The sequence below is a fragment of the Ambystoma mexicanum genome, chromosome 10 (genome assembly GCF_040938575.1).
Source record: "Ambystoma mexicanum isolate Mex_15411 chromosome 10, UKY_AmexF1_1, whole genome shotgun sequence".
In the NCBI taxonomy this organism is placed as follows: Eukaryota; Metazoa; Chordata; class Amphibia; order Caudata; family Ambystomatidae; genus Ambystoma; species Ambystoma mexicanum.
The window spans coordinates 847432688-847451961 of NC_090932.1; the positions used below are offsets into that span (position 1 = coordinate 847432688).

The 19274-nt window shown below is 44.4% G+C and overlaps 1 protein-coding gene across 1 annotated transcript in view; it reads right to left on the reverse strand.

The window, feature by feature from the left end:
• Positions 1-19274, reverse strand: part of LOC138491791 (transient receptor potential cation channel subfamily V member 6-like) — a 372724-nt gene that overhangs the window by 34317 nt on the left and 319133 nt on the right. The window contains exon 13 of the mRNA XM_069618499.1: positions 8682-8950. Coding sequence (XP_069474600.1) covers positions 8682-8950 — 269 coding nt within the window. The remainder of the gene's footprint in view (positions 1-8681; positions 8951-19274) is intronic.

Here is a 19274-nt window from a genome sequence, read left to right on the forward strand (position 1 = left end):
TTATGACACCATTATGGCCTTTTGCATCAGGGTATTATAGTACCATCTAACTCACTGTGTAACACAGCTATCTATCCCGTGAAGAAATCGAAAGGGGCTAGTTGAACGATCATTCAGCATTTGCACCCTGTCAATGATGTATTACTGGCAGAGTTCCCAGTGGTTTCAAACCCTGCTACAATACTGTGTGATATACCTGTTGAGGCAACCCATTTTTCTCAGTACCCATACATCCATACTCACAATATCTCACAGTGTTTATGTTTTACTGAAGCCGATTTCAACATATGAGGCTACCTCAAGGGTACTGTGAGTCTCACAGCATCTTTTACAGGGTTCTACATGAGGATTTAGGAAATGTTGATGTCCGAAGCACCATTATTCAATATGTGGACGATTTGTTGGTGTGTAGTACTACCGAACAACGGTCCAGGGAGGACTCCATTGCCTTGTTACAATTCTTAGCTGACAAAGGTTATAAGGTAGACAGAGCTAAATTGGAATACTGCCAACAGGAGGCATTGTATTTGGGTCAATTGATTTCCGTGAATGGTAAAAAAGTAACTCCAGATCGTTCAGCAGTGTGCGCTACCCCTCAGCCAGTGGCAGTTAAAGATATGCAAACATTTCTCAGCCTGTGTAACTACTGTAGAGCATGGATCTTTGACTACACATCATATACTCAACTGTTGCTACAGGCCCTTAAAGAAGCTCAATGGACAAAAAATGCTATTATTTGGACTGATGAGATGGTTACCAGTTTTCAGGAGCTGAAAAATGATATCTCCACTGCTCCTGTACTGGCAACTCCCGACTACACTAAATGTATCTTTTTTCTCATTCTAATGGCCAGATGATGACTTCAGTTTTGATCCAAGACACTACTATGGGTCATAAACCCTTAGCATATAACAGTGGCATGCTGGACTCTGTCATGCAAGGACAGTTTTCTTGTGAACAAGCATAGGCTGCTGCTACTTGTGCCATTGAGAGGTCTGCTACTATTGTCATGGGGTGTTCATTGACGTTGTACGTCGAACACCCTGTATTTGCAACACTGGATAGGTCCAAATCTACATTGATTAATTACACAAAGGTCTTCTGCATATGAAGTCATTCTCTCAAGCCCATCTATTCATATTGTTTGTTGTAAAACAGTGAATCCTGCTACTTTTCTGACTGAACCTATTACTGATGAGGTGCATGACGGGGGCACATACAAGGGTCATGAGGATGACATTTCAAAAGCATGTGACTATGCTTTAGATGACAGAGCGGTGTTCTTTGTTGACGCGTCCTCAACTATTGACCAGGCCAGTGACATACTGGTGCAGCAGTGGTTTGATGGGTTGACGGGTAGCATGAGGTTTTTGTGCAGAGAAGGTTACCAGGCCATTATTCAGCACAGGCAGCGGAATTAATTGCTCTTGTTGCTGAGTTACAATTTATTTTGACTCGGCTTATTTTACCACCACTGTTCATCCAGGGTTGTCGAGATGGATGAGAAGAGGATTTAGTATAGCAGATGTGCCCTCAGTGCAGCACGCTGCCCTGTTGGATCCGTTGATTCATGCTCTTTTACAGCCCACACTTGACGCAGTTGTCAAGTGTGCCACCCGCACAAATGGCAGAGACTTTGTCTCCCTCAGGAACGAAGCAACAGACACAGCAGCAAAACTCACCACGTACTTGCCAGTACCAGATATCCCTCAGCATCCAGCATTTGTACAAAGACAGTTGAAGTTTCAGGTACCATATACTGTACTTTGTGTCAAAAGTGAGAAGTAGTTGTGGCAGAGAAAGGTGTGTGTGCAGTCCCCAACAGATTTAGTGTGGAGACAGACTAGTACAGGAAAGTTGGTAATTCCCCAAGATCTGGCTCTAGCGGCGTTTGATCAACTTCCTTACCCTGTCCATGTGTCCAAACAGCATTATGCCACGGATATACAAGAAGATTGGAATGTGCCTTCAGGAATTGTTGTCTATGTTTACGTCCAATTGTGTTGTCTGTCAGACATATAGGACTGGGCAGATATTAAACATGTTGAGAGGAACATTGCCTCGCCCAATTGGCCCTTTTCAGTATCTCCATAAAGGTTTTGCAGATATGGGTGTAATACCTTCCATTGCCTCATAGCTGTGGTAAGTCCATCCTCCCGATTAAGGCTGTTCCAGGTGCACATTCTGATGCCAAATCAGCAGCCAAGTTTTTGGGGAGAGAAGTGTTCCCTCGATGGGGGGTTTGCGAGACACTTAAAAGTGACAATGGCACCCACTTCTTTAATTAGCTGTTCAAAGAAATTGCAGCTCTTTTGGAAATTAAACACAAGATGTGTTCCATTTATCACCCCTGTCTAATGGCATTGTGGAAAGGATGAACAGTTTGCTGAAGACTAAAATGTCTAAACTCTGTGTAACATTGAAAAAGAACTAGGTACACTGTCTCCATCTGGCCCTGTTTCATTTTAAGGACTCAGCCCTGTAAGGACCATCACCTCTCCTTGCATCAAATAGTAACAGGGAGACATATGCACAGACTTTTGTCTCCTGTGTGTAGTACATCTGATGCTCACAGGGCTCCGTTACTTTTGGGGGAGGAGTTTCATTCATATTTGACTCAGTTAACAAAGTGTTTTAAATACCTTTCTCAACAGATTGCTCCATGCCCAACGGAAGACAGTGAAATCAGTGGTGCACCAGAATCTGCAAGCTTGCAACCATTACAACTGTTCCCTGCTGATGAGGTTTACGTAAATAACTTTGCCTGCAGGTGGATTTAGCCTCTTTAAAATGGCCATTATACTGTGGTGTATGCTACTCCGCTTGGGGTCAAAGTGAAGGCATTACGGTACTGGGAGCATTTGTCTGATGTTAGGAAGGCACCACAAACAAAGCCTCCGACAACAAGTATTTTGTCAGAGTGTTTCTGAATTGGCGTTCTGTTTTATGTGACAACAATATTTGCAGCATTTCTTTTCAGTATTTTTTCTTTTTAAGAGTATTTTCATGCAATTTCTGGAATGATGTTTTGTACTATGTTCTTACGAGTTTCTGCATTGTTCAGTGGTATTAATGCTACAGGTTCTAGGATTTTTTGCTGTAGAATTTTTTTTCTCTTGTGTGTGGATTTTTCATTGGTTCATTTTTATAGTGTAGTTATATGGTTAGGTCATATAAAAGGGGGTTGTGGGTCTACCATAAGGGGATGTGAAAACAATCAATTTTTCAATGTTACAACACCAAGTGATGTTTATAAGACCACGGTAGTGAATTCTAAATGAGAATACAAGACTCAATAATATGGAACTTAAAGTTGCTGTTTAAAAGGGGGTTAGATGAAGAAAACAAATACAATCTTTTCAAAGGTGAAGTATTTGATATAATGTCTGATGTGCATCACCCAAAATTTAGTAACATGTTGTACAGTCAATAAACTCGGTTGGAAAACAGAGGTATAATGGCAGTTATGTTTGATCCATCATCCTCCATGCATGATATATCATGCATGATATATCCTCCATGCAGTCTCCATCCAACCCCGGGGATGAGTAAGAAGAAGCGGTCAGTGAAGATGTGAAGGAAGAGATCCAATTATCTGTTGGAAGATTCATCCAAGTTGCTCAAAGCAATTCCAGACAAATACCAACTGTACACCAAGACAGAGGTGTTCTTTGTGTCTCTCCTGATGCCATAGGGCCAGGCTGCATCAAATGCAAAGTGGTTGCAGATCGTTCGGTGGGGAGGGATCGAGTTGGTGAATGACACTGAATAAGGCCTAAATGCTATCAAGAGGGAGCTGAGGAGGATCGGTTGATGACACTTCAAAACCGGTTACATTTTGGATCTCCTGACAGCAATGCAGAGGGGTGTGTGCAAAAAGATAGGGTTATCTTGCTGCATGTACATACCCCCAAATAATGCAGTTAACGGGTCCCTGACGCACATCATAGGGGCCTTTCACAAATGGCCGCCATCCTGGCTTGGGGCAGTGGTGACGATACTGGTTCCAATCGTGGTGCTCCTACTGGTGGTGTTCTGCAGATGCTAGAGGATGCTTTGAGGCTGTGCCAAGACTATTCCAAAAAGTGTTATGGTTTCTGTTACTCCCAATTACACACATCGCAGTCTACTTGCATAGTCCAGTCAGTTGTATCTGTTGGATAATGACACACAAGGTCATTCAGGTCCCCGTTCAGGTGTCGGTTGATGTCAAAAACAAGGGATTTTGTCTACTTAGTCTACATAGCTGTAATGCTTACCATGCATTTCTGTGGCATGCAGTAAATCACCCCAAAATTCCTGGCCTGGTAGCCTGGGATGTAAAGACATAATAGAGGTCTAGGGGCCTATCACCATCTTTTCTGTCAGCAGTAGTTGTATGTGATTGTAGATTAGTGCCACACCAGTTCCCAAAACATGTGTGACATAAAATATATATTGTTGATTGTTAACTTTGAATGTTTTCATTTTGTGAGTCCATCCATCAATCAGGACCTTTGATGGAATTACTCTATGGAATGCGCAAGTCTTGCTGCTACAGCACAAGATGCGAGGAGAGAGACACTCCTCGTGGTCTCATGAAGTGAAAAGAGGTTAGCGCTATGTGGTTTAAGGTAATTTTAGAATAGTGACATTAGTCCATGCACTTATACTTTTCATGCACTTATACTTTTCTATCTCCACATACAGTGTGCATCATGTGTAAGTCTGTCAAGCTATGCCGCTGAACAGTCTATTAGTGATCTGGCACGCAGTGGAAATACTGTTTATGCTGGTTGCACAGCAACCACGACCGGGCTAGAAATTAGTCACTTTGGATGCGATCTTCTATTTGTGTGCGATAGCACACGTTCCCTGTACTTCTAGGTTGCATGAACTAGCAATCTCACATATTTTCAAGCATGTGGAGTTATATCTATATGGTAGGGTTTACATTCATATTGAACATATTACAAATATTAAAAATATACATTCGAGCGGTGTGTTACCAAAAATGCATGTCTCCACAATTTTAAACTAGAGGTACAATATACCTAAAACCAGCCTATATTTCATATCTGATGGTCCTATATGCTCACACAACCAGTTGGACTGCAAGCGCATCTCTTTTTTGTGTCATACTCGCTCATGCCAAGCTAAGCCCTGCTGTTGGCTTGCACCGCCGTTCCGAGGTGGCAGCGCCTACCTGGTTACATTGGATATGCGGCACACTGTAGCCTCGCTCTGTATCAGCAGAGCCCCTACTCCATGTCCTATATATTTACCATAAGGCATGTTGGTTTTACATTTTCTGAGGCATTAATATTTGCCTTCTCTATAGATGTATTATACGAATTAAATTGAATATAAGTCACTGAAAGAGGATTTCAGTGGGTGTATATAGATTCGGAGTCGCCATGTTCCATCATAGTTATATATTCTAGACAAAAGAACATCAGTCTGATAAAGCATGTGCATCTATCACCCAAGCACATATAGAACTTGCTTCAGAAATGACAACTGTTAGAACTATCTTCAGATTTCCATTTTTTTAAAGTTTCTGCTGTAAATCTATTGTGCAGTGATTTTGTTGCTTTGAAATGTGCATAATAGGAGCTGTCATGCCTTAGAATTCTAATTAGTCCTAGTGGTACGACAGTCATGATTTTCTTAATGGCACAAAGGCGGGTATTATTTTTATAATGTATTAATTGTTTATTGGTTAAATCAGTTAATTCAACCCTAACAACACGCACAATCAACAAAAACAAGCAATTGTGATAAATAGAAAAAAATACAGCAATACATTAAAACCATCAAAAGTGCTCCATAAAACATTACTTCAATTAAGGTTAGCATAACCCAAAGCAGTAAGCATCTCATTCTCTCAATAATTAATTTAGTGCACCAAATAACACCAACAGATACTAAAACTAAAATACAATTGGCCTATTAAAGTATCACATCACTTGTAAAGGAAGAATGAATCTCATTTCTAAAGTGCATGTGCCTGATCATCATTTAATACATACTAGGAAGACTTGTATTCCATTTTAACTCCCAATCTAAATTTATTTATTAAATGCTGTTCTCTAGACAACCAACATGCTATCAAAATCTCACACCTATTCATGTAAAATCTCCCTCAACTCTAAATGCAAGCTATTTCAAAAATACACAATTGCAATTGATACTGACTGACCACTAAACCACTTAAAAGTTGAGGTTTAATCAAGTCTATGCAAAAAGGACAATCATACTTGTCCTTAACACTTACACTTAGTCCAAAACACTTCACAGTCCATCGTGCCTCCATGAGCAAATCATTTTTTTAAGTGCATAGATGTCAGGGGTTTCAAAGATTGGCAAAATAAAACATAGATTCTTAAGGGTCTTAAAGGTTTCTTCATCCTTGAAAAATCTACATTTGGCATTCCCCTCTGAAAGACACCTATGTCACAATAATACCTCTCCCGCTCCGAAACGGTTCTGCCTGAACCGAATAAACTCCGACCTGACCTTTGGACACAGGAAAAGTTTTAGATGGGATGCCACTTCACCCAGGCTCTTATGATCCTGGGCCAGATGTTTCAAACTAACATACCCATGAAAGCTAGATATTAATTCACACCAATCAGTGGAATAAAGAGTTTGATTGATCCTAACCAGATCAGTTATCAAATCGGCCTTAGTGAAGTCAAGTTATAATTGGCCAAGAGTTTAGCACATCGCACAACAAAGCATTCTAACACTGTCACAGCCTCCCTCTCAATTAAGTGTCCCAAATATTCATATAGAGTGTTCTGGGGGGCATACACATTTGCGTTATGGTGCCTTTAGTCTCCACTGACCAGTTACTTTAAGGGAGTTAAGCTCAAGCTCAAACCTAATGGCAACAGTGGGGATCATGTTTGGAGTAGCTAGGACCCTTCACCAAGTTATACTTTCTAAGGTTCCCAGGAAGACTAAAACCCAATCTGGTTGGAGTTCCACACCATATGTGAGGTTTGGTAGGGTTTTTTCCACATAAAACATAATACGAGTACTATCCCTCGCTTCCCTGTCCGACATCACAGTAGTTGTTTCCTTTTATCTTTTGTAGATCCTGGGGGTAATGTGGGCCAGACCTTTTCTAGAGTTTGAGGGGATTGGCATATTGTAGTCCAGACATGTTTTACCTGGAGGCAGCCAATCCATGCTGACGGGCTGTGCAGATGGTGTGTCGGAAGCAGAAAAGAGGAAGAGCGGTTTTCCTTAGGATGGTTTTATGGGATAGAGTGAATGGAGATGGCAGAACATAAAAGGGGCGAGGAGCATGGACTGTAGGATTATGGGAGCATTATCTATAAAGCTTGTTTTATTTTCTTGCTGCTATATATTAAAGGGAGAAGAGGAGCCTATGTGACACTCCTTAGAATCAATCCTGGTTTTCCACATTAACATTTTAATTTATTGAGATTTTTGTTTTATGATGACAACCCCAAAGGTTTTTCATAGTAGTTATTTCACTAAGCTTGTACATTTGCAAAAGGAATTTTTACATTTAGAGTTTCTTCTGTGGAGGACTGAGCCATTTAAAATGTTTCCTATTGGAAAGCCCAGTTAGAGTAACTCAGGGAAATTAACCCCAGCAACAAAAGGGACATTGAATGAACATGAATTTAAAGCGAAGGCAATACAAATTAATTTCCTTTTTTACATGGCATATTTTTCAAAAAACATCATCACCTTTTTCAAGTGAAAAGAACGATTTTAAAAATCATGAATCACAGTATTTAAAACATTTGAAAAAGTGTAAGAAACACAAATCACATGGAGGAAACATGGAAAGATCTACTTTTTACTAGCATACTACAACAGAAAGGGAGCAGATCACAAGACGTGCACCCAATGTAATTTCAAAAAGGCGAAATGTGAATTGTTATAGAGAGCATAATGCTAGAATATTCATGGGTGAGAGGGGTTTCCCACATGATCACAGTAGCACTGTATTGTTTAACAATGAGTTGCTCAAGGCACAGCTTTGGGTGCTTTTACGAAGGATTTTTGTTGTGCAAAGAAATTGTCAAAATGTACGTTTTAGGGCTAATTAGGATAGGTTTCCTTAATTGGTACTTTTTTTTAATCATTACCGATACTACTTTTAATGTAAAAATATATTCGCCTTTTCATTCTTACTGCAGGGTATTTTTCATAGTTTATTGTAAAATAGAACTAGAGCAATACCGTACGCTACTGGATTTTTGTTTTTCAGAATTTCATAAATGTTACTTATGGTTTTATGCTAGAAGTGCAAAGTGGCCATTTTCACAACTTCCTGAAAAATGAGCTAAAGCTTGACCTTCCCGTTTTGATGATCTTTTTCATTTGTTCCCCTTTCTTCCCCTACCGCTTCTGCGTTTTTTCTACTCTTTGTGTTTTCTACCCTTTTTTCCTACTTTAGCTTCCCTTTCCATACCAGTCACATATATGCATGATATGTATTGAAAGTCATCACAATGTGGTCAGGAAGTTGAGATTCTCACATTCTCTGAGAATCTGACTGCAAACTATTACTTACAATTAGAACATTCACGTAGGTCATCTGCAACAATGCTGACTGCAAAACATCCATACTGAAAGTCTGTAGCGTCCATTTTCTTCTTAATAGCAAAGGCTACTGAAAATGAAAAAAGGGCTACCAATTAAAGTGCTGTCTGTACCTGTGTCTTCCATAGTTCCTCCCTTTCCTCTGCCACTCTCCAGTAGGTGTCGTCCATCATTGCGATCAGAATATTCAGCATCAGGAGGTAGACGAAGACCATGTACAGGGCGTATATGATGTAGACAATCACTGGGGAAGGCGTGTCATTGGGAACCGGGAGGTTAATTAGCCCCATCATCAGTTCGACCATAGTGTACATCGTGATTGCATAATTCTCAAAAAACAAATATCTATTCAAGTCCATTGTCTGAAATACCACAAAAAATGCTGTGGGGGGAAGAGAATGCAAATTGTGAGCACTGCAAAGCACCACTATTTGGCAAATTAGAAAGGGCAGAGAACAACCTGTATAGGGCTTTAGATGATAAAGCAGATCATGGCAATATAACACATCTGATATCAAGGACTGCATATGATGCTCACACTTAAGCAGATTAAATCAGAGTGAAAGCCAAACTTTATTTCTGAATAAATAATCTTCACAAAAGCAAAAATATAAATACACTCACATACTGGTGGGTAAATGAATATGTTATTCAAGAACATTAATGTATATCACAAAATTCAACACGTTTTTAAAAGATATTAGCACCCTCAGTGGGTGCGTCAACCAATCGGGTTGCTCAAAACCCGGGCTGAATCTAATGATCCAAGCTCGGGTTCTGAGCAACCCGAGCAGTGGAGGAACCCGCTGGCTAGCTTTGCTCCAGCTCCCCACTCTCCCCGTCATCCACATTCCCCACTTAACTGTAGCAGGGCTGTGGCACAGCACCTAACCTCACCCGACTCCACCAATAGCCACCATGGAACTGGAACTCCAATTCTATGGCGGCCATCTTAGGTGAAGAGTGGATGCCTTTGTATGCGTCAACGGGTCACATGTGCGCTGCGACCCGTTGATTTATTCAAATGTATTGCTGTTGGCACCCCAACAGTTACCCTTGATATGGATATTTTATTTCTATTGCGCTAGTACACAAGTGTTTCAGAGCGCGTCGAGGCAACGGAGGGGAACAGGGGAGAACAAAACAGCGATCTTACTAGGCTCAATGATATTTAGAATGTGCAAGTGCCTGGGAGAGGGGGGGAGAAAAAGTGCATGGAAGGAGGGAGAAGTAGAAACTGCGGAGCAAAGGAGAAACAGGTAAAAAATAATGAATGAATAAATAAATAAATAATAAAGGCAACAAACAGTGGTAGTGCAGCCAGCAAGTGGCAAGTGCTGGGTTTAAGGCAGCAGACAGGGTCAGTCGGATAAGTGCAGGAAGACAAAGGGGGGACTGTATGGGTACAGATACAGACCCCCCTGCAAGGGGTGGCCCAGAGGCAGTGCAGAAGGGTGGCAGGGTGAGCAGGTACCTGGGCCCGGAGGACAGAGGGTGGCCGGGTACACAGTGCCAAGTGTGAACAGATCAGCAGGGGAGAGGGAGAGTGAAGGCAAAAGCAAAGGGGATGGTCTTGAAGTGCTTCCGGAATTAGAGATGATTCTCCTCAGGTTTTAGAGTGGCAGGGAGGCTGTTCCAGAGGGAGGGCTCAGCCAAAGACAGAGATCTACTGCTAGATCTTTTCTTTGAAAAACTACTGACCCTGAGGGAGTTAGAGGTATAGGAGAGAAGAGATCGAGAGGGGAGGTATTTTGGACCCAGGCCCCAGAAAGCCTTGTGGACAATGCAGAGGGTTTTGAATTTAATCCTTGCATCCACTGGGAGCCAATGGAGAGATTTCAGAGATGGAGAGATACAATCCCAGGGCTTGAGGCCATGGACAAGTCTTGCAGTCCAGTTCTGGATTAGTTGCAGAGGGCAGAGAGTAGAGGCAGGTAGATTTAGAAAGAGCCTGTTACAATAGTCCAACCGAGAGAGAACCAGAGCTTGGGAGACCATGAGCTTCTGGGGAAGGAGAAGAAAGGCAGAGTACCTCTCAGGAGGTGCAGTAGAATGTTTGACTTTTAGAGACATCAGAAATGTGGGTGGAGAAGGAAAGTGTGGAGTCAAAGATGACCGAGAGGTTCTTAGCCTTGCAGATGGGGGTAGGAGGAGGACCAAGGGAGACCGGCCAGAGAGTGAGGGAAAGGATGGTGAAGGTTTGCCGATGAGGAGGATCTCCGTCTTGCTGGCATTCAGACAAAGATCATTGGCGGCACACCAATCTTGAATGGCTATTAGGCAATCAGAGATGAGAAAGGGAGAGGAAGTGGCCGAGGGTAGCCTGAAAATGAGTTGAGCGTTGTCAGCTTAGCACTGGAAATTTGAGCAGAAAATGGCAATGCAGTGGGTGAGAATTGCCAGGTATTGGTTGAAAAGCCAGGGCGAGAGGTTAGACCCCTGGGGGACACCACAGGTAGAGAGGAAGATAAATGATAGGAAGGACCCAAGTTGGACCTGGCAGGGTCGATCAGAGAGGAAAGAGGTCAGCCAGGCCAGAGCCTGATCAGTGATACCCAGGTTAACATGGAGACGGTTGAGCAGGATGGTATGGTTGACCGTGTCAAAGGCAGAAGATAGATCTAGTAGGATGAGGATAGTGGGAATGTTAGAGTCAAGGTTGGAGAGCATATCTTCACAGATGTTCAGGAGAGTGGTTTCCGTGCTTCTGGCAGCTCTGAAGCCAGACTGGTGGTCATGGAGATAGCCAACAGAATTGGAATGAAGATTAAACTGAGAGATGGCCAGCTTTTCCTGGGGTTTTCCCAGAAAAGGAGTAATGGAAATTGGGCGATAATTAGCCGGACAAGAAGGATCAACTGTGGGTTTCTTGAGAAGAGGATACACAAGGGAGGTGAAGGATCCCGAGGCAAAGGAGTGGTTGCAAAAATCAGCAAGGTCCGCAGCGAGGGTGTCAATGTGGTCCTTGATGGTTTGAGAGGAACAGGGATGAACCTGTTTTGACAAGGCTTTCATAGATCGGACTTGTCTAGCAACCTCATCAGGGAAGAAAAGAAAAAAGGACAAGAAGGAGGGTGGGGAGGTGGCTGAAGGAGGGTCTGTAAGCACAGACGGAGAGAGGAGGGGGAGGGGTGGAGAGGGTGGACAGGATGTCCTGGGTTTTTGAGATAAAGTGAGAGGCAAGGACATTGCAAAGAGCCTGGGTGGCAACAGGAGGGGTAGAGACTGCAGCAGGGTTGGCCAGCTCCTTGCAGATTTTAAAGAGTTTGGCCGAGTTGTTAGATGCCGAAGAGACACAATCTTGAATGTGGACTCTCTTCTTGTTGAGGACAGAGAGTCGGTATTGCCTTTGGAGCAGGCGACAGGCCAGTTTGTCAGAGGATGAACAAGAAGACCTCCATTTTCTCCCAGCCAATGTAGCTAGGTCAGAGTCATACCAGGAATTTCACTTGGCTTTGGACTTCAAACGGATCCTCAAACAGATCAAACGGATCCTCATGACAGGGGCAAGAGCATCAAGAGTATCAGAAATTGAAGAGTAGAGTAGAGTAGAGCAGACAATGCTGTGTCAGGATGTGAGACAGTCAGAGGTGGGGGGGGGGGGTGGCGGCGAAAGCCTCAATTGACACACACTTCAAGGACCGAAGTCCCAGAAGGTAGCTGGCAGTGTTGGGTAGGCTTGGCTTGGGGGGAAGAGAGGGAGAAATGAGAGGAGAGGAGGGAATGATCATTGCAGGAGTGAGGAGTGCTCAGAGGGATGGAGAGGGGGAGGTCAGAGGAGATCAAGACATCGAGTGTGTGCCCTGCAGAGTGAGTCGGACGAGAGGGGAGGATGGACAGGGAGAGGGAGTTGCAGAGGTCATGGAAGTGTACAGAGGGGGAACAAGGAAAGTCTAAATGGATATTGAGGTCACCAAGAAGGAGGAGTCGAGTGGTAGAGGTCAGGAGGGAGGAGGAGAGGTCTGCCCATTCAGAGAGAAATTAGGTGATTTGACCAGGAGGCCGGTAGATGGTAGCCACAGTAAGAGAATGGATAGGAGCGAGAGAGAGCCTACAGACAAGGCATTCAAAAGAGGAGTAGGTCTGAGTGGGAATGATAGAGGCAGGAATTCACTCAGGAAAGATCACGGCTAACCCCCCACCGGACTGGGAGGATCTGGGTGCAGAGAGGATCTTGTAGCCATCAGGGAGAGTGTCAAAGCTTGTGACAGAGCTGGCCCTGTACCAAGTCTCAGTAAGACCAAGGACATCAAGGTCTAGTTCTTCAAGGAGGTGGCAGATGTCAGCAGAGTGCTTGACAGCAGAGCGAGAGTTGAAAGTGGCAATATGAAGAAGGTTGACAGCCTTAAAGACCTTCCGGGGAGGAGTACAGATCAGAGGTATGCCCTGTGGAGGAGAAAGAGCCCTAGAAGGGGCAGATGAGGAGGCGAGAGAGGGCAAGGTAGCCAAGTTGGGGGGAGGAGGGGACAGCAGGAGATGAGAGGAAATTGATGAGGCGAGGGAAGCGCATATCAAAGAGGAGGAGAGTGGCCTGTGGGCCTAGGACCATGACCGTGCCATTAAAATAGACATTAATGATGACTTTAGAGGAGTCGAAGGAAGCCATGAGAACTTCCCAGTGAGTGCCACCATTAATGGGAGAGGAGGAGATAGGGCAGAGCACAGAGATCATATGAAGAGTCCATAGACCTGGCAAAGGAACGACCGAGAGGTTGTCGGTGAGGGTCTGTCTGGAAGTAGTATTGGAGTAGGTGTTTGGGGTGCTAATAGAAATAAGCACACATTCTAGGGGCTTCACTGGGTGGTAAAGGCACCCGGGCCTGGTGTTGAGGCCCTTTCTTCACTAAGCCTCTAACTTGGGACCCTGGACTGTGACCACACGGTGTAGGGGTGCTTATTCATTAAATACAGGGATATGGGAAAATGTGGCTTTTAACAATATACATTCATTCAGTATCCCATAAGGAATTGAGTGAATGTGCTGCAATAATAAGTAAACAACGTCAATACATTAAAAGAGATACAAGCCATATGCACTAAAAGGTACATGGGGCCAATAGGAAGACATACAATTAAATAAATACAAGAGGGGTAGACAACACTGAGAAAACCTGTGAGCACATAATAAGGATAACATATACTTTCCTCAGAATAAAGTGGCCAAAAAATAGAATATGCATTGTAAGGCCAATACTAATGCCATCATAAATACAAAGACAGTCCACATTCTCAAACGTTTTGGAACACGACGCGTGATGCAGGAAACCTGATTTTGAAGCACGAACTTTGCATTTGAGTCTGACGGGACTCTCGTTTTCTATTGCTCAAAATACGTCAGTAGAGAGCCTTTTGAACACTAAAAGATCGTAATTTGTAAAGAATGTATTGCCCAGATTTGAAAAAGGCACACTAGGAGTGCCGAAATACGTGTTATCACTATGGGCCTAAAATCAAAATAAAAATGCATGCTAAAAATGCAAGAAAATGCAAAAAACAGTTCGGAGTGATACTTCTTGTGGCGCAGTAACAGATGTGTGCTGGACTCTTTATCTTCACATTCTCAACCCTGTAGCAAGACATTTTAGCTGCGGCCAAAAGAAAATGGGGTATACTGCACAGACACACGGGATCTCATGTTCCTCTCATTCGTAATTTGATGGCGGGGACCTGGTACATTTGCACTCAAGCATAGCCTGATCCCTGCTGCCAAATGTTCATCATTTGCACAGCAGAGTGCAAATGTGCAGAGCAAAAGGGTGCCTTTTGGCCGACACGTTTGCACTCCGCATTGCAAAGCGAGTAAACATTGTCTGGCTTGCTCACATGCCAGCCAATGTTTACTTTTAACTGTGAGCACTGCTTGTCATTGTGTGAGCACACAATTACAATTAAACGCTGCCCGACATGCAAGCTTGGAAAGAGTGTTCACAATTACAATTAAACGCTGTCCAACATGCAAGAATGTCGAGCAGTGTTACATTTTTATTGTAGACCATGCTGGCAGCCATGCAAGCATGTTAGCTAGCATGTACTATGGATCCCGATGGAGTCTGTCTGCTTTATGCTACTGCATAAACCAGACAGACCCCATAGGGATCTCCAGCATTTTCACTTGCATAAAAATCCATGCTGGCGCAAATACTGAAGCATAGGGATCAATGGGAATGGGGAGGCCGGATGCACCGGCACCATTCATGAATGGTGCCGGTGCATCCGACATGGTCTGCTAGCGGGTGCCGATCCACCCCGGCCGGTCAGTCCTGGCGAGCAGAACTTGTAGTTTGCTGGTCCGGTAACAACGGTACTGGCAAGCTTACCGATACCGTTGTTACCGGACTGGCAAACTTGTAATGAGGCCCATTGTTTTTGCACATGCATTTCCATTCTAGGAATTTCCCCAAACTGTCTCTTTGGAATTTATCCTCATATAGTCAGAAAGAAGTCCAATACCAAACCGGTTGTACTAAATAAAACTAGGACCCACTGGAGAAACTCATAATATTTTCCTACAGCAAGAATTTATCTTCTCAACTATGATCTGCAAAAAGGACATGGAGGCACTAGATGATGTAGGTAGTTCTGTTTCTGAAAGGGAGGTCTGAAACAGCAAGTCCAGACAGTCTCCTGAGATTTCCAGCATCAGCCCGCAGTGAATTCAAAGGTTTCATGTGCACTCCTGAAGGCTACTGGAACACAGGCAGAGCGGGCTTTGTAATCTTCTGCACCACTGACCAAAATATAATAATTGTTTATCCAAGTCAGCCTGGTAGCATGCTAAACAGGAAATATAAACTGTGTCTGGTTATGGCATGGTGGCTCCTAAGGTCACACAAAAATACAGCCACAACATTTAGATATCATATTGTGTCATCTTGTTCAGCAGTGCTTCACCCATGACAGGGCTGATGTGTATTAGCCGTCTGGCTGAGATGTCTCTACAATAGCTATGTGGGGCAATGCCCCAAAAGCTGCTTCTATGACCCCCCATGTGGAAGGCAGCACCTTCCTCCAAGTGCACATAAATCTTACCCAGGAGGTCCCCTGGAAACTGGTGCTGAAAGGCAGCTCTGATAAAACAAAGAAACTCTCACACCAGGGTTCTGAACGATGCAGTCCTTTTGAAGTCTGCAGCCATGGGAAGGGGTTGGAGGTAGAGAAGCCCAGAGAAGAGGGCAGCCGGGAGAGGGTTTGCACCATCTTGGTTTCTGTTATGTCTCTCTACACTTCCTGCCCTCCTCCACTTCCTGCCCTCCTCCACTTCCTGCAGAGAAAGCACACTGGGTATGATATTAGAAGGCAAGGCAAAGGACACTTTTTAGTGAAGCCTGGATTAGACCGCTGACAACAGGCTTGCTTTAGATGAATCCATTGTAACATTTTGCCTTTATAAGGATAGGAAACCCTGTTAGTTGAATCATCTTTGGACTACATGACAAGAAGGATTTCACTGAAACTCTGTTGGGAATACAGTCCATTCCAAAATCCCCTGCAAGGTGGAGACCACAGAGAGCTCCAATGCAGAGGGAAGTTATGTCCCCTATCTCAAGGGAACATTTGGTGTGACACTGCTCTGAACCAAGGCTTTTCCGCTGTTTGTACACGGACACCAGGATACTGTTCACTGGAGTTAAAGTACCCCCTGTAGGTGCCAGACAATCTTCCTCGAATGGCAGTGCAGATCTGTGGATTCACTTTGTGACTGGAGACTCTGGCTTGGCCTCCTTGCAACTCAGAGGTAGAGAGGCAGCTAGGAATCCTGTTTGCACCCCAAGACATCTCTGAGCTGGCTCAACCACGCTCGGCTCACTTCAAGCCAGTACAGGACCTGTGGTGGTGCTTTTGGCACTCTAAGAATTTCAAATAGTTTTCTTGCTTCTTCAAGCTGTCTCGGTGCAGCATGTCGCTGCCGCCACCCACCCGTTGGAAACACAAGACTCACTGCATCCGAACGCTGACCCAACAGAAAAATCATCTTGGCCCAACTAGAAAGCTGGCTTGACCCGCTGGAAGCCATCGACTCACCAGCCTCGAACACTGACTCAAACCACTTTGGCCCAAATCGCCATTGACTCAAGCTGTTGGGTCCCCATCAACTCAAACCGCCTGAAGCACTGACACGACGCACAGGAGGGGCCCGTCTCAAAGCCGACTTCATCCCGATACCACTGGATCAATGCAACTCCATAGTCTCAACACATGCTTGACTTCAGAAAAGCACCCAGAAGCCTGAATAAATGCTGTTGAGCATCCAAAACAAAGCAATAGAGGTATTTGGAGAGGCCCTGTCCCCTGGTTCATATTAAAGGAGCATAGTGGCTCAAGCCCCCCTTGCTGTTTAAAGATATTTCCCTGAACACTGCCATTGCTGCTGAAATCTTTTTCCTGAGCACCACTGCCTATCAACCCAGAGTGCCTTTTATTCTCAAAGTCTGCATTCTCTCTGTTTATTTTACAGGTGTGGGTCTTTAGTGTTTTCAGTTAGTTGTGTGCATTGATAGTTTTTGTTAAAGGTGCTATTTTTATAGAACCTTGATTGGACTATTGTTGTTTGTGTTTCAGCTGTATCAGCTTGCATCCCTCCTGAAGATATAGCCTGCCCTCGGCCTACGCTAACAAAAGAGGTGAGTTAGGTATACCTGTCAAGCTGTGCCCGTCTCACCTTTATGATTGATTGATTGATATGTCATTTATAATGTGCCTATACACAAGTGTTTCAAGGCACAACCAGGCAAGGAAGGGGGAACACAGGGAGGACAAGACCAACGGTTTTACTAGGCCTAGTATCATTTAGATTGTGCAAGTGCACAGATAAGAAGTGATGGGACAAGTGTACGGGGAGAAGTGCACCCAGAGCAGCAGGACCCTGAGTTAAGTGCGAGGAAGGCTGGGACTCCAAGGGGAATCCCAACCCAGAAGTGCAAGGAAGGCCAGGCAGCAGTGCAGGAAGGCCAGCAGGCAAGTGCAGGGGGGTTGGACATGATGGGGCCGGGTGTCCTGTAAGAACACCAAGCAGCCAGTCAGCAGAGCGGTGGAGGAGCAAGTGAGGGTTAGCAGGGAAGAGGAAGAGGAAGAGAAAAAGCAGAGGAGAAAGGAAGGCCTTGAGGAGCTTCTGGAACTTATGGAGATCCGGCTCAAGGCGGAGAGATGCAGGGAGGCTGTTCCAGAGTGAGGCACCTGCAAAGGAGAGAGATCTTCTCCCTAGTCTCTGCTTCGAGAAGCGACTCACCCGCAGAGAATTAGAAGTAGACGAGTGGAGAGTTCTAGTTGGAAGATATTTAGGAACAGAGAGTTGGAGATAGTGTGGGCCCTGGCCCCAGAAAGCCTTGCGGACGATGCAGAGGGTCTTGAACTTGATCCTTGCATTTACCGGGAGCCAGTGAAGTGATTTCAGGGCCAGAGAGATGCAGTCTCTGGGCTTGAGGCCAAGGATAAGTCTCACGGGCCTGTTCCAGATGAGCTGTAGAGGACAAAGAGTAGAGTTAGGCAGATTGAGAAAGAGGCTGTTGCAGTAGTCCAGCCTAGAGAGAACCAGGGCTCTTGAGACAGTGAGCTTCTATGAGTAGGTGAGAAAAGGGAGAATACCTCTAAGGAGGTGCAGCTGAAAATGGGCCTTTCTGGAAAGGTCTGTGATGTGAGGAGAGAAGGAGCGAGTGGAGTCGAAGATGACCCCAAGGCTTTTTGCCTCACAAGAGGGTGAGGGCAGAGGGTCCAGGGAGGCCGGCCAGAGAGAGAGGATGAAAGCCGGAGCAGGGGTCCCAATGAGAAAGATTTCATTCCTACTGGCATTAAGGCAGAGCTCATTAGAGGCGCACCATGCTGTACAGTGGATCAGCAGTCGGGGAGGAGGCTAAGGGTATCCTGAAAGAGAACAACATGTCATCCGCATAACACTGAAAGTTAGTGGAAAAGGTAGGGATCTGGTTGGCCAAAGGGGCCAGGTAGACATTAAAAAGCCAGGGGGAGAGGATAGAGCCCTGAGGAACACCACATGTGGAGAGAGAGGTGGTGGAGAGGAAGGACCCAAGTTGAACCTGGGAAGCTTGGTCCAAGTGGAAGGATGACAGCCATACCAGAGCCTGGTACGTGATGCCAATGGTATCGCGGAGGCAATTCGGATCACTGCTGGTTTAGTAGTAGTGTGGGGCTGAGAAGTTGGATTAGCCACTATTCAACTCTGTACTCAGCAGTGCAGTAGTCATTTAGTCACAGCACTGCAAAGCATATCACCTGAGAACATCTTTGAATTATGGAATCTAGGAAATATGTGTGGGAAGCATGAGTTTAAAGTATGTTAGTGGGTAATTTTCTATACTGAAGATTGGATGTTCCTTTATGGGTATCGTTACCAACACTCTACTCACTACTGCAAATAAGAATTTTCCATTAGTACCACTGACTGTTGGGTTTCTTTGAGGAGTTCATTTGCATTAGGACAAGCACCTTCTAGGCCATATTATTCATACAGAGGTGGGTGGGGAAGCACATTCTGTGATGGCTTATTAATATACAGATGGGGGAGAACATATATTGCAGGTAAAGTCAGAGAAAATTAAGGAAGCATATCCTATTTAGTCAACTTATGCAAAGGTAAGGTGGCAAATTCTTGGGGTACATTTTCGAAATGTTTGTATTTAGATGATCGGTGTCTGGTACCAAGGTCCCTTTGTGGCTACCTAAGGTAGTGTCTGCAACCAGCAGCTCATCAG